The sequence below is a fragment of the Rhinolophus ferrumequinum genome, chromosome 25 (assembly GCF_004115265.2).
Source record: "Rhinolophus ferrumequinum isolate MPI-CBG mRhiFer1 chromosome 25, mRhiFer1_v1.p, whole genome shotgun sequence".
Taxonomy (NCBI): Eukaryota; Metazoa; Chordata; class Mammalia; order Chiroptera; family Rhinolophidae; genus Rhinolophus; species Rhinolophus ferrumequinum.
In genome coordinates this window covers 18,969,188-18,989,471 of record NC_046308.1, presented here as the reverse complement: position 1 = coordinate 18,989,471, position 20,284 = coordinate 18,969,188, and the positions used below count along the sequence as shown (strand labels likewise).

The window sequence follows — 20,284 nt, the reverse complement described above, 5'->3', positions numbered from 1 at the left end:
CCATCAGTAGAGGAACGGACGCAAAAGCTATGGGATATCCATACAATAGAATTCTTAAAATGAAACGAAATGACTAATGAATGCAATAGGGTCTGTACATCCTGACAGGCCATCGGTACCCACGCCCACTTCATACCACCAGAAAAAGGACACACAAAACAAGACGACCAGCATTACTCCCAGTTCTCTCTTTTCTTTTATACACTCACTTTGTTCAACAAGCATGTCCCAGTTTTACAGTTCGTAAAAAAACAAACAAACAAAAAGCCCATAAAGAAATTGAAACCAAAAATGAAGTAGCCTCACCTGGCTCGGCCTCGGTGCTCTGCGTACCAGGCTGTAATCCTTTCCTCCCACATTTCTGGAGTCATTTGATACAGATTTATCACCTATCAAAAAACAGAGCAAAATAAAAAGCCCACACACACAGAAAGCTTTGGTATTGTTTGCCATTTTACAATTGTGCATCCGGTTTACAAAGCAGCACAGCTATTTTCAAAAAGCCACACACAGGGAGCCAGTCACAGGCAGGGGTGGGCGTGTAAACAAGCACCATTCAGTGTGAGTCACAACTGGGAAAGCTGCACCATTACTGAGGCCTAGGGGTACCCCTCGCCGGGCAGTGGCCCCACTTTCCTGGGCTGTACATCCCAGAGGGAGGACCTCGGTGAGAGCAGTGCTCACTAATCTTGGGCCAGCCAGGCCAGGCTGTGTGTGCTGCTGCCTTCGCCTGCACAGAAGCCATCAAAGGGGCAGATAAAGCCAGAAAGGTGAGGCGCAAGCCTTTATTACACATGATGGATGAGTGGAGCTATAAAATCAGAAGCAGCAAAACGGAGGGAGGGCCTGCTTCTGTGGCTAATGAACAAGATGAACAACACCAAGGATTAAAAACTACAATGCCCACCCCCATCTCATCTCCTCTATTCACCCCGAGAGCTGCTAGCAGCTCAACTCCCAGGCCTGAACACATGCTGCTCCACACTCCTTCCTGGAAATCAATGATGCAAACCCACCTTTAAAGAAAGGACCATTTGCAGGCCATGATGGTCCTGGCCACCCCAAGCTGATTCCATGAACCTTTGCTTTTTAGTATTTTTAACAGAGATTTCACACTCTTTACTCAAGACTGATTACAAAATATTTATAGTAATGTTCTTGTTACAAACTTCTTTATTCCTTCAAGTCCTTCAAGTTGGGTTTCTTGTAAACCACATATCTGCTACGTTCTCCCAAACAGGGAATTTGATTTCTTACCCTTTTGGGAAGCAATTCCTCTTGGGCCAAAAATCCCCGCTTGTGAACAGAGGGGTCGTAGTCACCGTACTGGAAGGAGAAGAAAGGGAGAGCAAGCGATTGAGATTTGAAAGACAACTGTCATTTCTGAACAGCTGGACTCAGTTGCATTCCCTCCCAACTCCAGGGAGCAATTCAATCCCGATGACAAGTCAAGATTTCAACCTTGCTAGTTTGTTATCCTTGAATGAAAATACAAAGCTGATTATATCTATGAACAGAGCTGCATAATCCCTACGGGTGATGTGCTAATAAGAACGTGACATTTGTATGGCAACGGAGCTGGAGATGTGTTGTGCTTTCTAACCCACAAAGAAAGCAGTCACTGCCAAAACATTAGCGTTTGAAATGACACAACAAAACACAACTGTGAAAATTGTGATTAACAAAGTGTGGTAAGAGCCTTACCTACAAATGCTTCTAAGTGGCTGGTAATTAGAGCCAATTGTTAGGTGGGAGCTGGGAATAACGCTGGCAATATTTTTAATATCTTTCATTGAAGGCTCTGAAAAATGCTTTGGAAAAATGTGCTGCCAACATTGTCATTTGTATTGTATGGACAAAGAAATGAGTAAAAGGTTAACTGGCTTTCCTAAAGCTGCAGAGCAAGTCACTAGTGGGACCAGAAATGGGCCCTGCATCTTAATGTTTTCATCCAGGAGAATAACTTGATTTATTTTTCTGGTTTAAGAAAAAAAAAAAGGAAAAAAGATCCCTTTCTTTCCTAGGAAACTTTAGTCTGACCAGGAAATAATCAAAAAGGAAGGAATTTGTCAAAAGAAACTCACCATAAAACAAACAGAATATAAAATCAAAGCCCGTCTCTTGTCAGTCCGCATTTGGTAACTTTTCTTTTGACTACAACCAACAAAGCTCAGTATTTTCGTAGAATCTTCTATAAACATTTAGCCTTTTAGCCACCAACATTGTTAAAACAAAAGAAAGGTCAGGCACGAGGCTGCTGACTCTATATCCCACTAAACTGGGTCAGGATGTGCCCACCCTGTCATTCCCAAAGAGCCTCAAATTGTACTCCTGATGTGTTTTCCAAATGAAGTCATACACCGAACAGACACGCGTGGAGTTGAAAGGAGATGTTTGTCAGCAACTTGAAGTCATGCTTCATTCCCATACCACCCTACAAAAGCCCCACAAATTAACATTTCTTATGAATCTCATAATTGTCTTGTAAATCGCAGAATGGTATTTCATTGTTTTTTGAGTGTTAGAGGAATCTGTCAAATTTGAACATTTAAAATATGTCACAGATCGGGTAACCCTCTCTAGGCATTACTCCATTTAAAAAACTTGAAGGAACCTGGTTTGTCTTGATCTCTGAAAGGCCTGGGGAAATAGTAAGTCAGTAACTGTATGAGCTTTCACGGTGCTCTCTTGTGAGGCAGCTGCAGAGTGCAGGTATGATCCCGGCTCTGGAGGCAGGCTGCTTCAAGTTCAATCCTAACTCTTTCACTTATTAGCTGTGACCTTGAAAACCTGTGTCTCATCTGTAAAATGGGGATAATAACAATATTTATCTTATAGGACTCTTGTAGGCATTAAATAATACCCATAAAATTTTTAAAAGTATGCTTGATACATAGCACTCAATACAACCTGGTGTCAAACAATAAAAAACTCAGGTTGTATCACCTCTCTGAGTCTGTTTTCTAATTTATCAAACGCAAATGAGAGAGTTGGTCTTAGAGGATTTTGAAGTGGGGACTCCGGAGTAGGCCCCTGAGGTCTTGAGTGAAGCACCCTCTCGCTAAACCTCAGCTTTCTCATCTGGAAAGCAAGAGTCATAACACTGCCTACCTCGCAGGAGGTGATGAGGATGAAGTAAGACAATCCAGGGAAGCATTTTGCACAGTGCTTAGGTCTTAGTGATGTCTCTGCATTGTTTATAATGACACTGATCACTGGTTGCCTCTCTAATTTTTAAAGGGGTAGGAGGCTAAAGAAAGCCCTATTCTTTGCACTTCCAAGCCTCTTAAAGAGTGCTGACCAAACTCTAATGCAAAAGTAAGCAGATATGCAAAGTTAAAGTTGTAAATTCAGGTTCCAAAGGCTTATAAGATTAACGATCCACATTATTATACTGAGTTTCCAGCTACTCCACAGATCAAATAGGTTACATCTGAGCAATGCAGAGGCAGCAAAGATTCTTCTGAAAGAACTTCTCCATTGGACTAACTCCACTTACATTAAAGCCACCTAGATGTATGTGTCTGCTCTTAAATAACTCTTTAAAAAACAAAAGAAGAAAAAATTATCAAGTTGTGGCAGTTGGTAAATATAAAAGGAAGTCATACCACTGCATAGATGGAGATGGCTGTTCCTCATCCTTTTATGTATGGAAGCATTCTGATAATATAACCAGGATTGAATTTACTGTAAAGCTAATGAAGCTGGGGTTTCTGCACCTGAATTTTTACATTCGTAATTTGTATTCTTGCATTGAAAAGAACCCCTTAAGTCATATAAACTTCAGGCCCCAAAAACCCTTGATTCATTCCTGATATAAATCAATTGAATTTAAATTCAAGAGAGGAGTTCATCATTTACAGGATTCTCAGAGTGAATTCTTAGGTTAAACAGAGGCTCCTTCTGGATATTAAATATTTTCCTTTGCCTGTATGTATGGAAAATTAGACCAAGTGCTCTGACCAGGATTTCACAAAACATAAAGATTTGATCAATACATACATATACAGTATAAATAATAAAATCCCTATCACGTACCAGTTATTAAAATCCAGATGGATTAAAGACTTAAACCATAAATGAAAATTCATCAAAAGACTAGAACAAAATATAGAAGAACACGTGTATAATAATGGTGGGTGAAGTCATTCTAAAAGTCACTCAAAACATAAAAAGATTGACAAGTCTGACATGTGAAAAAAAGATAAAGGCCAGCCTGGTGGCTCAGGTGGTTGGAGCGCAGTGCTCCTAACCCTGAGGTCATCGGTTCGATTCCGACATGGGCCAGTGAGCTGCACCTTCTACAGCTAAGATTGTGAACAATGGCTCTCCCTGAAGCTGGGCTGCGGTGAGCAGCCAGAGGTCAGTGTGGGCTGCCGTGGGCTTCCGTGTGCTGCCAGGAGCGGCTGGCAAGAGCTGCCGTGAGTGGCCAACCAACGACCGGCGACTGACTGACTGCCTGGGGGTGGGGGGCAGAGGCTTATAATACCAACATGGGCCAGGGAGCTGTGTCCTACACAACTAGACTGAGAAACAATGGCTTGAACCAAAGTGGGGGGAAGGCAAAAGGAGGGAAAAAACAAAAAGATAAAAAGATGGGTTACCAAAACAAAACAAAAAGATAAAAAGATGGGTTACCAAAGGTAAGGGGGGAAAAGGATAGTAGAAGAGGGTAAAGGGGATTAAATATATGGTAATAGAAGGAGAACTGCGACTGAGTGGTAAATAGATTACAGAAATGTACACTTGAAACTTACATAATTTTACTAATCAATGCCACTCCAATAAATAAAGATAAAAAAAATAAAAGGTTAATACCCATCACATACGGAGCTCCTATAACTCAATTAGAAAAAGATAAAACAATACAGTGGATAAATGGGCAAGTCATAAACACTTGACTGACAGAGGAAAGAAATACAATGGCTAGTAAATCTATGAAAAGATACTCAGCCCCAATGGTAATCAAGGAAATGAAAACTTAAAAAAAAACCCTCTATTTTCTCTGTTGGATTAGCAAAAATGTAAAAGACTGATAGCATCCACTGTTGATGAGGATGTGGAAAAACAGGTATTGTCACACACTGTTCTTAGAAGTTAAATTAGGACAACAGTTTTGGAGGGCAATTTGGCCATATCTATTTAATTTTTTTTATTGAGATAAAATTTACATACATAACATTCATCATTTTGAGCTTGTAATTTAGTAGTTTCCAGTATATTCACAATGTTGTGCAACCATCACCACTTTAATTCCAGAATATTCCCATCACCCCAAAAAGAAATCCCATATCCATTAGCAGTAACTCCTAATATCGTTCTTCCATCCCCTCCTTTCTGTCTCTATGGATTTGCCTGTTGTGGACATTTCATATAAATGGAATCACACAATATGCGGCCTTTTATGTCCAGCCTCTTTCACTTAGCATTATTTAAGTTTTAGATGTTCTTATGCTTCAACCCAGTTATGCCATCTCTTGGTATTTATCATAGAGAATCCTGTTCATATGTTTATATTCGAGAATGTTGATTGTATCTGTCTAAATAACAGAAAAATAATAAAGAAAACCAAACCTAAATACCCACCAATAGAGATGTTTAAATAATCCATAGTCCCTCCTTTTTATGAAATACTGTTCAGTGTTTAAAAAAATGAGATGAGTCTATCCGTTCTGACAGTTTTAAGTGAAAAGGGTGCATCGTGCAGGAGTTTCTCTGGAGTAACCACCTAGAAGTAGACTTTCAGGGACTTGGGGGGGGTTGTCTTCTCACCTGACCAGCCCCCACCTCCTCCGTCACAGAGGTTATGCCAACTCACAGTCCCTTCCAGCTCCTATTGATTTATTAATCCTTGTCAATCTTACAGGTTTGAAATGTTACCTCATTGTTGCTCTAATTTTTCTTTTTCTTGATTACTAGTGAGACTGAGCATTTTTTTGTCTCCTATCAAGTGCCTGTTGTTCATACCCTTTGTGCCCATTGTTCTGCTGTCTTTTTATATACATACTTAGGAGTTCTTCATATATCTTTGGATATTTCTGCAATTCTACTTCTAGAAATCTACCTTAAGGGGAAAAAGCTTTTGCACATGTATATAAGGAATCATATAAAAGGATTTTCAGTAAAGCACTGTTTACAACAGGGGAAAAGTAGAAACTAAATCTACCTTTCCCTCATAACGGGAATGAATAAATAAACTGGGTTTATTCATCAATGGCTACTATACAGCAGTTAGAATCAATGAGCTATAACTACACATAGAACACAGATACATCTCAAAATCAATGTTGAGCGGGAAAAAAAATACCATTTTGTAAAGGGATATGCAAAAAAAGAAAAATATGCAGAGTATAGCACCATTTATATTAACTTTTACCTCCTGGATATTTTTAAGTCAGCTTCCTCCCATCCAACTGACTTCTGCCCAAGGTGTGAACCTCACAGTCACCAGGATGACCAACAGAGCCTGCTAAAAGGTCCTCCTGTTTCCAAACTTGTGTCTCACTCCAATCTGTCCTTCATACAGCTACCAAAGGATCTGTCTAAAATATAAACCCTTCACTGGCTCTGTATCACCCACAGGATAAAGTTAAGACCCTTTCTGATCTGGCCTCTGCAGACCTCTCCAGCCTCAACTCTTGCCACTTTTCAATTGCCTTTTGGTACTCTGTCCCTAATTTGTATCAAAGAGCACTTAACTAAGAAACACAAAGCCCTCTTTCCCACCACTCTTTTCTCTCTGAACACTAGGAGTTTGCAGGCCATTACTGCAAGACTGATAAATTACGTACCATTCTCTCTCAAAGTCATTTTTAATAAGAACACATTTCAAACAGCAAAATGTCAATATAAATCCAACAGGTGGCTTAAAACATTGCAAGATGGTTTGCTATACCATGTGACTGGACCAAAAAAATACCCAGCCCATACTTTTGATTCAAATGTAACTCAAACTCCAACTAAGAAATGTGGTTCTTGTTAACTGAACCATGTGATTTATATTTGTATTTATACTTTGAGGGTAATTGTTTCTTTATGCTTCAGAATTAACTGTGTCTATATCAAACAGCTCAAACACTTTAATGAATACATTTGTGCATAATTACATTTCATGTGTTAATGAGCTCCATTCGCTTTCCCCTCCACACTTCTAAAAGTTCCTTTCTGTTTCAGAAAGGTTGTGGAAGAAAACAAACTGAACATAATGGAAGGAACCAATACAATTTATTGAAAAGTCTGGACTAATGTGACCACATAAATGAATCTGGGATTTAGCAAAAGGCGGCATATGCTAGGCAGTGAGAGGCAAGAGTAAAGAGCCGAGTTAGGCAAACAGACACCAGGGTTCTCATCCCGGCTCCACTCTATAGTTCCGTTCTGCTTCAAATCCTGTCCATCAACAAATGGGCTATAAATTCCATCAAAAAAAAAAAAAAGAATTAACATAAAGTATTGTGACTTTAGACAAAGTATTACCCTTTTCTGAGCCTTAAATTCCTCATCTATAAAACAAGCATAAGACTCTCAAGCCTTGGCTTACAGAAAAGACTACACTGGGTATCACACAAAATATTCATGTTATAACACTTTGTAAAACTGTAAAACACTATAGGCATGTAAAATCTTATTAATATCGTAATCAGAGATATCCTTTTAATATTAACCAGCAGTCCTGGAAACTGGAAGCATGTTATAATAATCCTTAGTTTCCCAAATGCAGACGTGAAGCCACAGATTAGCTTTATTTGTGAGATCCTGAAATTTTACACCGGAAATAACAGAACATCCTCCTCCATATGAACCGCATATGCTGTCTGTGAATCACTTTCATCTCTAAATTAGTCAGATTCAAATTAGTAGGGCTTTCCTACAGTGAAATATGTTTAAGCAAACATCTGCTGGAGCCCAGAAAAGTTATTTTTTTCCACAGGTGGCCTTTGAATTTGTGACCCAAAATCCATGCAAAAAAACTGTAGCCTTTGAGATGGAAGCCCTTCAAAGAGAGGTAGTGTCCTTGAGAGCTTGGGTCTCCTCTCAGCAGGAGGGAAAGTGTGCTAAAAAGGAACTCGGTTCCGGGCCAGGAAGTGCTCGGATTTAACGAGAGTGACAACGACTGTTTCATCACTGTCAGGGTGATACTGATTGAAAGGACACATTTTTCCTGTTATTAATATTCTTAATCAAAGCATAAAAGGGAGCATATGTTTTAGTTGAATCAAGGCCCATTTTCTGTTTTTTTTCAATTACTCATTTTTCTGGGCAGTCGAATAGGGGAGGCACAAAATATAATCCCACAGCTATGAATTCTGCCCTTAGCTTTACCCCAAGATTGCCCGAATGACCTTGGGCAAATTGCTGAGGGCAGACACTTGCTTTAGCATCTGTAGTGTGACAGAGTCAACAACTCCTTCCCCTCAGGCCAGTGAATACTCAGCAAATATTAGACCAGTCAGCAAATGATTGAGTCATCTGGTGCTTCTGTTAGTCTGACTAGCATGTACAGATTTTTTTTTTCCCTCCAAATGACAGGCCAGTTACTTCCTGGCTTTGATCTGAAACTGTATTAAGCTATCCAAAACAAAAAAAGTAGGCTAGGAAGTAAAGAGAGTCTTACTAATTTTTGTACACTACAGTGAAATGACTTTATGGACATCTTCAACTAAAAAAGGAAAATAACAAAAAATTATGCAAAATCACAGAAGTAATCAGGTGTCCTAATTCTAGGGACATCTTCTAATACTGCGGTGAAAGGTGGTGTGCACAGGGACCAAGAAAAAGTGGCATGTGGGGTGGCCGGTTAGCTCAGTTGGTTAGAGTGTGGTGCTAATAACACCAACATTGCCAGTTCGATCCACGCATGGGCCGCTGTGAGCTGCACCCTCAGGAAAAAAAATAAAGAAAAAGTGGCATGTGATTGAAGTGGAAATCTGAGGGACACGAAGCTCCCTGGCCTGACCACGTACGGGTCTTATAAAAACAGAGCGGACAAAAACACAAGACCACTGGTCTCCCTTTCCAACTACTCTCAATCCATAGCGATGTCTCTGGGAATGCCTTTTCAGCAACCAGAAAGCTCAACTTAGCTCAGCGGGCCAAACAGCCTGCAGTGAACAGCCATAAGCAAGCCGGCGTGCCCATCAGGGGTGGATGAAGCAGGGCACTCTCTAGGGTTTGGTGAGGTCCCCACACATAGGGCCACAGGGCCTCAGAAGATGAGTTTGGAATGAGGACCTGGGCCTTTCTGACTTAAATGAACTCATGGTCTCCAGTTTGGGCCAAACAACTGGAGACCCTAGTTCATTTTTCCCGGTTAATAAAAAGCGAGGTTGGTCCAGTGCATGTAAGTAACCACATGTGCCCAATGAGATTACAAAGGAAATTCACCAAGCTGTACATTTACCGGTATACACATACACACTCTCACAAGATTATACAGAAGTGAGATGGTGACAGTTGGTTCCTCTAGTCCACAAGTTCCATAACCTCTTGCTTTCTGAGGGAAGTCTCTCTGAAGTCTAGAAAACCCCAAGAAACAGACAACCTGGAGCGGCCCCGTGACACACGTAAATGTCCAGAAGAATTAATTTTTCTTCTTTGAGCCTACCTTAGCCTGGACGGCGTAAGAAGCCAGGAGCACAGAGGCCTCGGGAGGGCAGTAGATCTTTTCATCTAAAATCTGCTTCTTTACCTGAAAGGGGCAACAAGGGAGAAATGATACCGTGTGTGCGGAAGTGAGCTGTGCAGGCCAGTTGCACAGAAAATGACTGCAGAGTGTTCTAATGAGGGCTGCCAAACCAGCCTGCTAATGATTTTCTGAAAAGGGGTACAATATTTTTACTGCCGCAGACAGGTTGGGAGTTCAGTCACTGAGAAGCTATTGGTAAGATGGCCATGCATAAAAGCCCCTTATCTCTTCTGTTCACGATCAAACGCTGAAGAGGAAAAAACAGTCTTCATGGTTAAAAGAGACTAACATCTGGGCTGTGACAGAGGAGAGTCGTGAACTTGAGAAGTGTCAGGAACAGCTCTGGTGGTGATTGCCGCCTCAGCCCCTGCTGAGCACACGCAGCACTAGAGGAAATGGAGTCTACTTTTAAGTCTTAACACAAGTCAGCAAGGCCACTGAGTTATGACTGCAGAAAAAAACCATCACTTTCAATATGCCTGCTCTAAGGAAAAAGGAAGCAATAAAGTGTGATCGATTAAACTTTTAAGTACATGTGAGGTCCAGGAAATATAATTCTTAAGCCATAATGTTGAATTAACATATCTCATTGCATTTAATTTTGTAGAATGGTGCAGCGTGTGATGTTCCAGACCTAGAGGCAAGAGAGCCACATAAAGTGGGGGTGGGGGGAGGCACACCGAAATAAACACAACAGGAAAAACCAACTCTTTTCTCAGATTCATCAAAGCGGTCAATTTTGTCTTGTTCAGCCATGAAAACACTCCAACATTGCAGCATGAGGGGAAATTAAGCCAAAGTCACACGTGGGGTGAGCACTGCTTCCAAGAAAGCCATCTCTATGACACTAGGACATTCTGGGGCCTGCGAGATCATTATGCGGTTTCATTCAAAGCAGTGCAACTTTCCAATCCCTTGGTTTCTTTTCAAAGGGAAAAAGAGACACACTACAGAAAAACTGAAAGGGCTTCCCTTTGACCGGAAAATGTTAGGGATGGGGGAATGTGTGTATACATGTATACACACACACACGCACACTTTTTCTGCAAATTTTTTTGGTAAAACAAATTATTTGAGGATTTTTATAACATTTAACTTATTATTTACTGAACATAATAATCTGAGGCTCAAACTAATTATCAGAAGACTATGTGATAGACTATACATAGCCTTCTGGGAAATCATGTAATTAACACCCCGGCTGCAATCTTTTCTGTTACTGACAATGGGTACCTCTGGGCATACAGGCAGCTGCAGTGCCAACCACTGTAACTAACCATGAACCTAGTGAAGTGCTCTGATCAACCGGGAAGAACACCAAGCCCTCGCCCACTGTGCCCCCAGAGAGTCAACGAGCTATCTTTGAACCTAAAATCATGGCTCACCTCATTTCTTCAGTTCGGTTGAGTGATTACTTGTGGAATGCCTACTGTGCACTCAGCGAGCCTTGCCTGTAAGGGGCTTACAATCTATGATGGAATAAGGGAGAAATAAGGCAAGTATAGACAGAGTAGCATGAAATATGATGTTTGAAGTTCTGTCTGAATGGGAGTAACCAAGTGTCACTGGAGTTCTGAAGTCCTGCCTTAATGACAACAGATTTTAAACTTTTGGAAGAACTGCTCTTTCTGACTCTCTTTAGACTTCCTTTGCAACTACTGAGTACTTTCAAGGTAATGAGAGGAAAACAGGATCTGTCTTCAAAGAGGTTGCAAATTAGGTAGCTACTTATACCCATTCTTCCACCATCACACTTTTGCAATTTCATCTGACACCAATTCTTATCACTCAAGTGTAGTTCTATTCTGAAGATTTTTTCCATTACAGAACCAAAAGGACTGACTTTCCAAAGGTGGAACGTTTTTGCAATATGAAGCATTTGTGGTCAGCTCCGAGGGGTTTGTCCAGGCTGCCTCTGTAACCCTGCCTGGGTGAGTCTCCCCATAATTAGGGCAGTAGCATGGACTGGTGTACCTGCAAGAAGAATAAATGTTGCGTGATCTCCTGAACCAGCTCCTCCTCGGCATTCTCAGGATAAAATTTGGCCAGGAAGTGAAAGGTGACCGGCTCTTCCTTTGAAACATCATGATCCAGCACCTGAAGAATTGAAGAGCAAAAGACAAACAAGCTATATTGGCATCTCTTCCTCCCATGCAACCATCAAAGAACCTTTTGAAAGGAGTATGTATGTGTTATTTCCCTTCTAAATTCATCACATTCCCCAAAAGATTGTGATTCTTCAATTTGAGGCATTCACAAAGTCATCTACAAGAGAAGGTAATATTTACTTCACATGGCATTTTTGAACCAAGTTAATTAATATCCCCAAGGGGTGAGTGGAGCTAAGATTAAGGCACAAATGTTCTCAAGGCCACAGAGATAGTTGAAAAGTAGAAATTTATAACTCAAAGGTCTTGGGCACAATCCCTTATGGTAGGCTGAAGGTTTTAAACTTTCTGAAGGCTTTAAATCTTCCTTTATTCTTTTTTCTGGTTGTCCCCCACCCCCATCATTTAGGTCCATATTGGAATGGAGCTTAGAGATGATGAACTAGGTCTCTGTGAAATCATCTAAACGTTAACTGAGCAACAGAAGTGAAATGTGTCCATTGTGCAACCCTTTGTTTCAAGGAACCTCTAGAGATGCCCCACAAAATACTTGAGCACAATCAGTAAACCACACTGCCTTTAATCTTCTAACAATTTCATCCACCCACTGAAAAGCTCGAACCATCTGCTCTCCAGAGTGAATTTCATTTCAGGCCGTAAACATGCCATGTGACAGGCTCGAAGCTTCCACTAACATGTGTCATAATTTATATCCTTTGAGCAGCAGGTATCATGGCTCCCAATGCCCCCAATCTAACATCCATTTGGCCAACACTCAGGTATGATTTAAAATTTACTTTGCTGAGAGTCACAAAAAGATACAGAAGTTCTGCTTGTCTTTGATAAGTAACTCTCCAGGCCCCTGACAAAATTACAGTTGGCGGTGCCCAGGAGATTCAAAATACACCCCATCCAGGATAGTCTTGCTGACACAGACACACTGTGGCACTGTGATGTCCATATTCATGGGGATTTACCATATATATATATATATATATATATATATATATATATATGTATATATATATATATATATATATATATTTTGTTTGTTTGTTTGTTTTTGTTTTTTGGGTAACTGTGTTTTTTCCAGGGCCCATCAGCTCCAAGTCAAATTGTTGTCCTTCAATCTACTTGTGGAGGGCGCAGCTCAGCTCCAAGTCCAGTCGCCATTTTCAATCCAGTTGCAGGGGGCACAGCCCACCATCCCATGTGGGAATCGAACCGGCAACCTTGTTGTTGAGAGCTCGTGCTCTAACCAACTGAGCTAACTGGCCGCCCCGGGAATTACCATATTAAATTTACAACCAGCAGGGATTCTAATGTGAAGATTCAGATTAGTGTGTACATATGTAAACACAATTTGAACATTTGGGTTTAGAGTCAAACTGCTGAAGGACAGGAGGCTTTCACTGTTTATCATGCCATGTAGTAGATGATAAAATCAGGTGGGCAATTAATTATAGGGGATTTCATTGAGGATAAGAATTAGACATTGACTTACTTTGCGATTCAGGCATCTTTTAGGAGTTACTGACAAAAGTACATGGCCCTACCCTCATCCATTTTCACGGTTAGGTAGGCAGGTAAGTAGGTAAGCATGTCTGTGTGTGTACATATGAACCCACGCAGAGGGCAGTTTCCCTAGGCAACATCCATTTCTAAGCCACGTGAAAACTGCTGGGAGCCCAGACTTGTCCACCTCTGGGCTTCAGAAGCCCCAGAAAATCATGAGGACAAAACAGATAGTCTTCCTTTACCACAAGGACCAGGACACTCTATTCCTTAGCTCACGTCACGTTCATGATTAAATTGAATTGGGCCATGGTGTTCTTCAAACAGACTTTAAAAATTCCATAAAGTACATGAGCCCCAAGAAAAGCTTTCAAAGACATAATTGTAAAATGTGTGTGTGTGTCTAATCTTTATTCACAAAGCCTGACTAGTAGTTCAATAAATTGAACAGCATAAAGCCAGAAGCAATCAGCCGGGTGACAATGAGTAAAGAAGCCAGGGATCGCAACAGTTCAATCCTGGTTGGTTCTGCTTGCCTAGGAGAGCCTGTGAGGAGTAGAAAGCCTGTGGCATCTCCAGGACCGGCTTATTGCATGACTGACCTCAGGACTTGCCCCTTTCTCTAGTAGGTATCCGTCATGCCCCGTGATGAGCAAACAAACGGGGCACAGGCTCAGGGCAGAACAGCAGAGCTCACTCCAGCCATACCCGCTTTCATTCAGTTCCAGCCCCACCTTCTTGTCCATTTTGAGCCAGGCCACGGTGTCCTTGATTGTGTACTGCAGTCCAAAGAACCAGGTTTCCCGAAGCCCCAGGGTCCGGCACACCAAATCAAATAGGTCCTTCCCTTTCCATTTCATCTGCAATATAACAAACGAAGACGGAGACACATTATAAGCGAAAGTCATCATCTGCTCTCACAAAAACCTGTTCTCCACACACTCTACTCTCAGATTCCAAAAAGTGGGGATGACACTAAGATGGCTGATGGGCATAGAATTCCTAAATAACTTTATAGCTTCCTCCACAAAACCATGAGTTGGAAAATACCAATTAGAGCTTAATGGCTTAATCATTGCAAAGCATACACAATCCCTCCCTTGGTCAGTTCCTTACAGACCTTAATATCGCCAAAGCTAATTTAGGAAAGCTGGTAAATAAGCATCCTCATTTGGTAGTCTAGCCTCCTGAGTTAACCGAGGGAGATGGCTAGCCTCTAGGGACATTAATTCCCTTGAGATTTTGTTGTTGATTTTTTTAAAAAAATCATGACCCTGCCCTCTGATAAAAGGCTAGTGTTTCTTTTTAATTTAAAGGCTAGTTTTACTATCAGTTTTCCTAAAAAGGAATATAGGGTTGGAAGTTGTAACCCAAATCATAAATCATGCAGAAAAAGAACCATTAGAAACTCATCAGTACGATCCCAGGTCTCCCCTCTCACGACGCGTAACTGAGGCCATGGGGAGGCGACCGGCCCACAGCCACACAGAGTAATCTCAAACTCTCAGTATCTAAACAAGGGCATGAACAGATACTAACAGACTATAGTGTGCTTAGCCTAGTGCCCTTTTCTCAGCTATTCAATCTTGTAGCTGGAAAAGCAAGCTCAACATCTATTTGATATAGGGGAAGAAAATGCCCAGCAGCTTAGTAAATGTTGCCACCTTGTGGCTTTCAAGTTAAATAACCCAGGAAGTTCCCATTTGACCCTTTAGCTGCAGGAAGCCCCCTTCCCCCAAAGACCCCCAAGTATCAGGTGGACATTCAAATGGACACCCAGTACTGTTATGAGCACATGAGATACATCCCAGTGTCAGTGGTCACAGTAAGAACAATCTTGGGGTTCAAATACAAGGTTGCCAGACACCGAAGAACATGACCATTCGACTGCAGCAGCAGCTGTCCTGCCCTCATTAAAACTCTCCACCCAGTTCCTGGCACAGTGAAGATGCATAATGAAAAGGAATGGGGAAAAAAAAATTAGAGACTTGTTATTAAAGCAAGAAGGAAAACATGAGTTCGACCGCTAATATCTCATTGGCTTTTGCTAAAACCCGATTCTACAGAAGATTTTTCAAGCAGGCCTTCCATTTTTAATATCAGTGAATGAACAGTGTGTTCTCTACGAGCTACTTAACAGGAGAGCCCATCCCTCAACCTAGACGGCAGGACGCCAAAACGACAGCAGACAAGTGGTTATGTATTGGCTTTTGTCCTTTGCCAGGGCGATTTCTCCTGTCTGTCCTTCTAGCTCTGTTCCTGTCCCCTCTCTGAGTCTTTAGTGAGGCCCCTGGAACACTACAAAGATTGAGGTCTTTGGAAGTTATTTTGCGTAGAATAAAATAAAATGACAAGTTTTTTTTTTGTTGTTGTTGTTGTTTTTAAATGATCTCCTTCCCCCTTTTTAAAGCTTAACAATGCTTGTTGGTACACCCATTTCCCAGTCTGACAAGAGGACAAAAGGTTTTTTAATTCACCCCAGGTTTTCATTCCTACAGGCAGACTTCACTGAAGAAATGTTATTTTGGAAAACTAGAAGCTTCAGCGTGCTGATTATCCTCTTATCTCTATTTTAAGTCAGTACACAGAATATAAATTATAAATGACTGCCTTGCTACAAGATAACGTAAAGCTAAAGAACAGACATTAACTTAGAGAAGATAAACACCCAAAGGCCAAGATCAAGGTAACCATCCCCAATCCACCTTAACTCACGGCCATGGCCAGGCGGAGCTTTGGCACAATAGGGCTGTCTGTAAATGGGATGTGCAGGGCATCAAAACAAAAGCTGCCAAGAGAATGATGAGGGAATTTCCTGACTTGGGAGTTTAAATTCTCAAACATAATATTGTATTAATGCAATTTTCCTGTATTCCTTCATACTTCTTTGTTTTTAAAATGCAAAACTATCTCTGTTGAATGCAAAGAGATAACGTCTTTGTTCCCAAGGAGCTGGCAATAAAGTGAGAAGGGAGGGGGAAAATTCTCACACCAATTCGTAATGCCCTACTTACATTTTTCACTTTGACTCTAAGAATCATAGAATGTCAGACCCCTACCTGCTGGGTCTACCTACTGTAGACCCATGCCCTTTTTGTATAAATAAGGAAACTGAGTCACAGATTCTTCAGCAGCCTGCTAAAGCAGACACTAGCCTTTTTCACTAGTTCCTCAATTGTCGTTTTTTCCTGTTTTGGGGGTTCCTCTCCACTAGCACTACCCAGCTTCCTTTCCCAGTAATTAACTGGTGTCTTAACACTGTTCTCCCACCCTGAAATAAAACCCATTCTCGGAAGAGCCAGATATTGCTCCTTTACAGCTCAATGTGAAGTAACACCCCTGCTACCTTTCATTTATTCTTTCAACAAGCATTATAGAGCACATCCTATGTGCCAAGCAATGTTAGGACGCAAAATGGTGGAGGCATGGTCCGTGGAGAAGACTCAAGCAAGGATTCAAGTCAGAAAAGGATTTAGAGAACAAGTGACAGATAAAAGAGGGGAAATAATAAGTCTGGGGGAAAAAAAAAATCATGGTCACTGGTAGAGCTGAAACCGACAGCCTGACCTAGGAGGGAGCGTGGTGGGAATGGCGCATCACATGGGGCCGTGACTCGCCACGGAGTCTCTGAACACTTCAGGGCAGAGGAGAGATGGGATCATATCTGCATTCGGGAATGTGCTGACAACAGAGGGTAGAATGACTTGGAGGAAAAGAGCCCAGACTCAAGAAGGGCAGAAAGGAGGCCAGCTCCTGTCTTACCGAAGGCAGTGGGACAGAGAGAGAAAAGCATGAGAAGCAGAAAGGAGGCAGTCACCGCCCTGCCTGACTGCCAGTGGGGACTGAAGGAGAAAAAATCCAGAGGGACACCCTCGTTTCTGACTTGAGCACTAGGTGGATCCCTCTAAAGGAGAGACGGAATACAGGAGAAGCAGCAATTTCTGGGGAAAGAGATGAGCAATTAAGTTTTAGACAAGATAAGTTAAGGTGCCTCAGGAAACCAGGTAGAGATGTCCTAAAAAAACATTTGCTTTAAAGTCTTAGCTCTATTTATACAATTAAATGTTCTGTCTTTAAGTAATCAAGTTTTTCTTTTGGGTTAAATCTAACCACCACCATGTCGTTTACCTACCTGAGGTTGTACTTTTGCAACGTGCCCCTCCCCAAATGTATGAGGCTTGCTTAGTCCTAATTTGGGTTTCTACCTCTTTACAAACAAGAACCATTGAGCACAGTCGCTCCGCGCGGTTCTCAGGACATCCAGGAAAGGGAGGTCTTGGGTTATGAACGGGGCTTCCTACTCCCCACACTGCCCAACCCAGTACGTACATACAGGACACAGCAAACGATGCCTGTCCCACGGAAGACTTGACTACTCCCAAAACCCGAGGCTCGAAAACTTAAAGCAAAATGACCCCTTATCCATCCACTCCTTCAACAAATATTTGGTGAACACACATTTTGTCCAAGCACCAGCTGAGGTACAGGGGAACAAAAGAGACAGTCTCTGCTCTCACAGAACAGGTCTAGAGCGTGAACCAGTCAGGGACAGATAATCACCTCCCTCATCCCACATACAAAAATCAACTCCCGGTGTAGTTTTCAGCACTACAACACTTGTGAGTACTACAACAGGGACCCCCAGGGGCCGTAGGGACCCTCAGGAAGGGACCCTCTATCTTGGATGGGTGGGAAATGGCATCTAAACTGACTCTCATGGTGGGAAAGAGGAGCCAAGTAAAGACTTGGGGAAGGAGGAGTGAGCAGGGAAGTATGTTCCCGACAGAGGGAATAACATATGCAAAGGTCTTGAGGCAAAGACGCTTAGATGGTCCTTATTGGAAATGAAAGTATTGCAGTTCAGTTTGATTGGAGAATGGGCTGTGCTTCCAAAAGGACCAAAACTACAGTCTAAAACTCATTTTTTGTCAACCATCTAACTCTGCCTCTCTCGTGTGAACTACAGAACACAGAAAGTTATCCAAGCGACTGTTTTCTCCTTTCTCCCAAAGATGAATCATAACCAGTACCACTCTAGATATACAGGAGACAAGTTAAACCATTACATAAGATGGATACCTCACGACATTAGCGCTTAATTCTTTCCAGGAACCAGTCTAAAAGGCATAGATAAGGCCTGGTTATTAAACTCTCTTATGCTACGCAATGGGGATAATAAACAGAACCTGTCTTAGCAGATTGATCTAAGGATTAAGCACGTTAAAACAATTAAAAAGCCTAAGACAATGCCCTGCCCATAGTAAATACTCAGTAAAGGGTAGTTGTTATTCATTCTAACCCTGCCTCCTCTCCTTAAATTCTCAAGTGACACGGTTTAAAGCCTCCCAGTCCTGTTTCACTCCATGGATGATGGATGACAGCTCAGAAAGGGCACCATCAATTCTCATCGAGCTAACCACGCTATCACTCATTAAAACATTTACTGAGCATCCACTATGTCCTAGTCACTGGGCTTGGCACAAGAGAGAAATGATGAATTCAGGACAAGACACTGCCCCTATTCATGTATAACAGGGAAGACAAGTAAATGGATAATGAAGACACAACCCGGAAAATGCTAACAGAAGAGAGTGTTGTGCGAGCACGACAGGGGCCTGGGGGGTGCGGGGCTTCGCTGGCACTGTTGGAGCTGGGTCTTGACAGCCCGGCGGTAGTTGGGCCTCTGGTGAAGGGGCTGAAGAAAGGGAGGTCATGCCAGCTGGAGGGAACAGCCAGCATGTCTGCCGCTTGGGTCCAAGCTGTTGCAAAGTAAAGGAATGTTTTTTGCTCTTTCCTAGTCTCTGACAAGCAGCATAATTATCCTGTCTGCAGTACTGAATGTTCAATGCAGTCCTGAATATGCAGCTTCAGCCCGATGCATGTGACGGCTCAGACTCTCCACAGCTGATTAGGAACCAGGTTGTTCAGCCACTGGTTCGGAGCAGTCATGTAACCCATGACAGGACCTGCTGGGTCTGTAAGAAGCCACGACCTACAGGATGAGTCACATGTTTATTTTTTTTTTGGTTAAAATATTTTCTTTTCTGACACCTGATCGCATATAAGCCTTTCGGGCTTTGTACTTATACCACCTAAAGGCCATTTTGTTTGTCCTAGGGTTTGTCATTTTTCCTGAATAGATTGTCAAAAATAGAATTCTATTTGCTCGTGGTTTGATTAAACGTTCATTTAAACCGATGTCTTTCCACCTGGCCAAAGTGTCCAAACTGTTCCACATACACCCCTGAAACTTCTTGTCTCATCTCAACCAAGTGAAGAACAGGGAGGCTAAGAGGCAGACGCTCCCTTTGCAAAAAGAGGTGGAGGGAGTGAGAAAGGTGATTGGCAAGAAGACAGGCAGGAAGGAACACAAATCTGGGCTCCAGGGCATGTAGCTCCCAGTCCGCAGGCCTCGTCCTCAAGATGCCCTTCAGGAGTAGGGGCTAACGGTGATGAGTCTAGAAGTACGATGCTTCGTGCTTTCTGGCTGTGCTCTCTATTACTTTAACAGTCTGCAGTGCTATTTCATAGATATATACTTGTGCCTGTATCAAAGACAGATGTGTATGAACTTTATAAACAGGGCTAAGTGCTGTCGGCTTGTTATTTTTTGTAGGAGCTGAATTTATGAGCTTTACCCAGAGTGAAGTGCTTGTAATTTATCAACCTAGAATGTTTTAAGTAAATAGCACTAAGCACTTACCCTCCGCAGCAGGAACGTAGCTGGAATGCAGCACTTGCCTGTTATAGAAAGCAACTGGCACCTGTAACCTACAGGGCTGATTGGGGTCTATTAACCAGGGAAGAATTATATATAACGCCCATCACAACCATCTTACCATGGGCCAGGTTTAGACTCACAACCCTAAAACTACCATTTGTTTTTTGCTTCGGCAGCCTTCGCATTGTATTTCCCGCTGCTTTCTTTGAGCCATGCAGCCATTGAATCCCTTGCACTTGCTGATACAACTATGTA

General features: G+C 42.0%; 1 protein-coding gene across 4 annotated transcripts in view; it reads right to left on the bottom strand.

The window, feature by feature from the left end:
* The window catches only part of NF2 (NF2, moesin-ezrin-radixin like (MERLIN) tumor suppressor), a 68,792-nt gene that overhangs the window by 28,918 nt on the left and 19,590 nt on the right, over positions 1 to 20,284 (bottom strand). For all 4 annotated transcript variants that reach the window (XM_033097573.1, XM_033097572.1, XM_033097574.1 and 1 more), the window contains exons 2-6: positions 14,043 to 14,168; positions 11,660 to 11,782; positions 9,605 to 9,688; positions 1,258 to 1,326; positions 307 to 389 (exon numbers count right to left, since the gene is read on the bottom strand). In XM_033097573.1, coding sequence (XP_032953464.1) covers positions 307 to 389; positions 1,258 to 1,326; positions 9,605 to 9,688; positions 11,660 to 11,782; positions 14,043 to 14,168 — 485 coding nt within the window. The remainder of the gene's footprint in view (positions 1 to 306; positions 390 to 1,257; positions 1,327 to 9,604; positions 9,689 to 11,659; positions 11,783 to 14,042; positions 14,169 to 20,284) is intronic.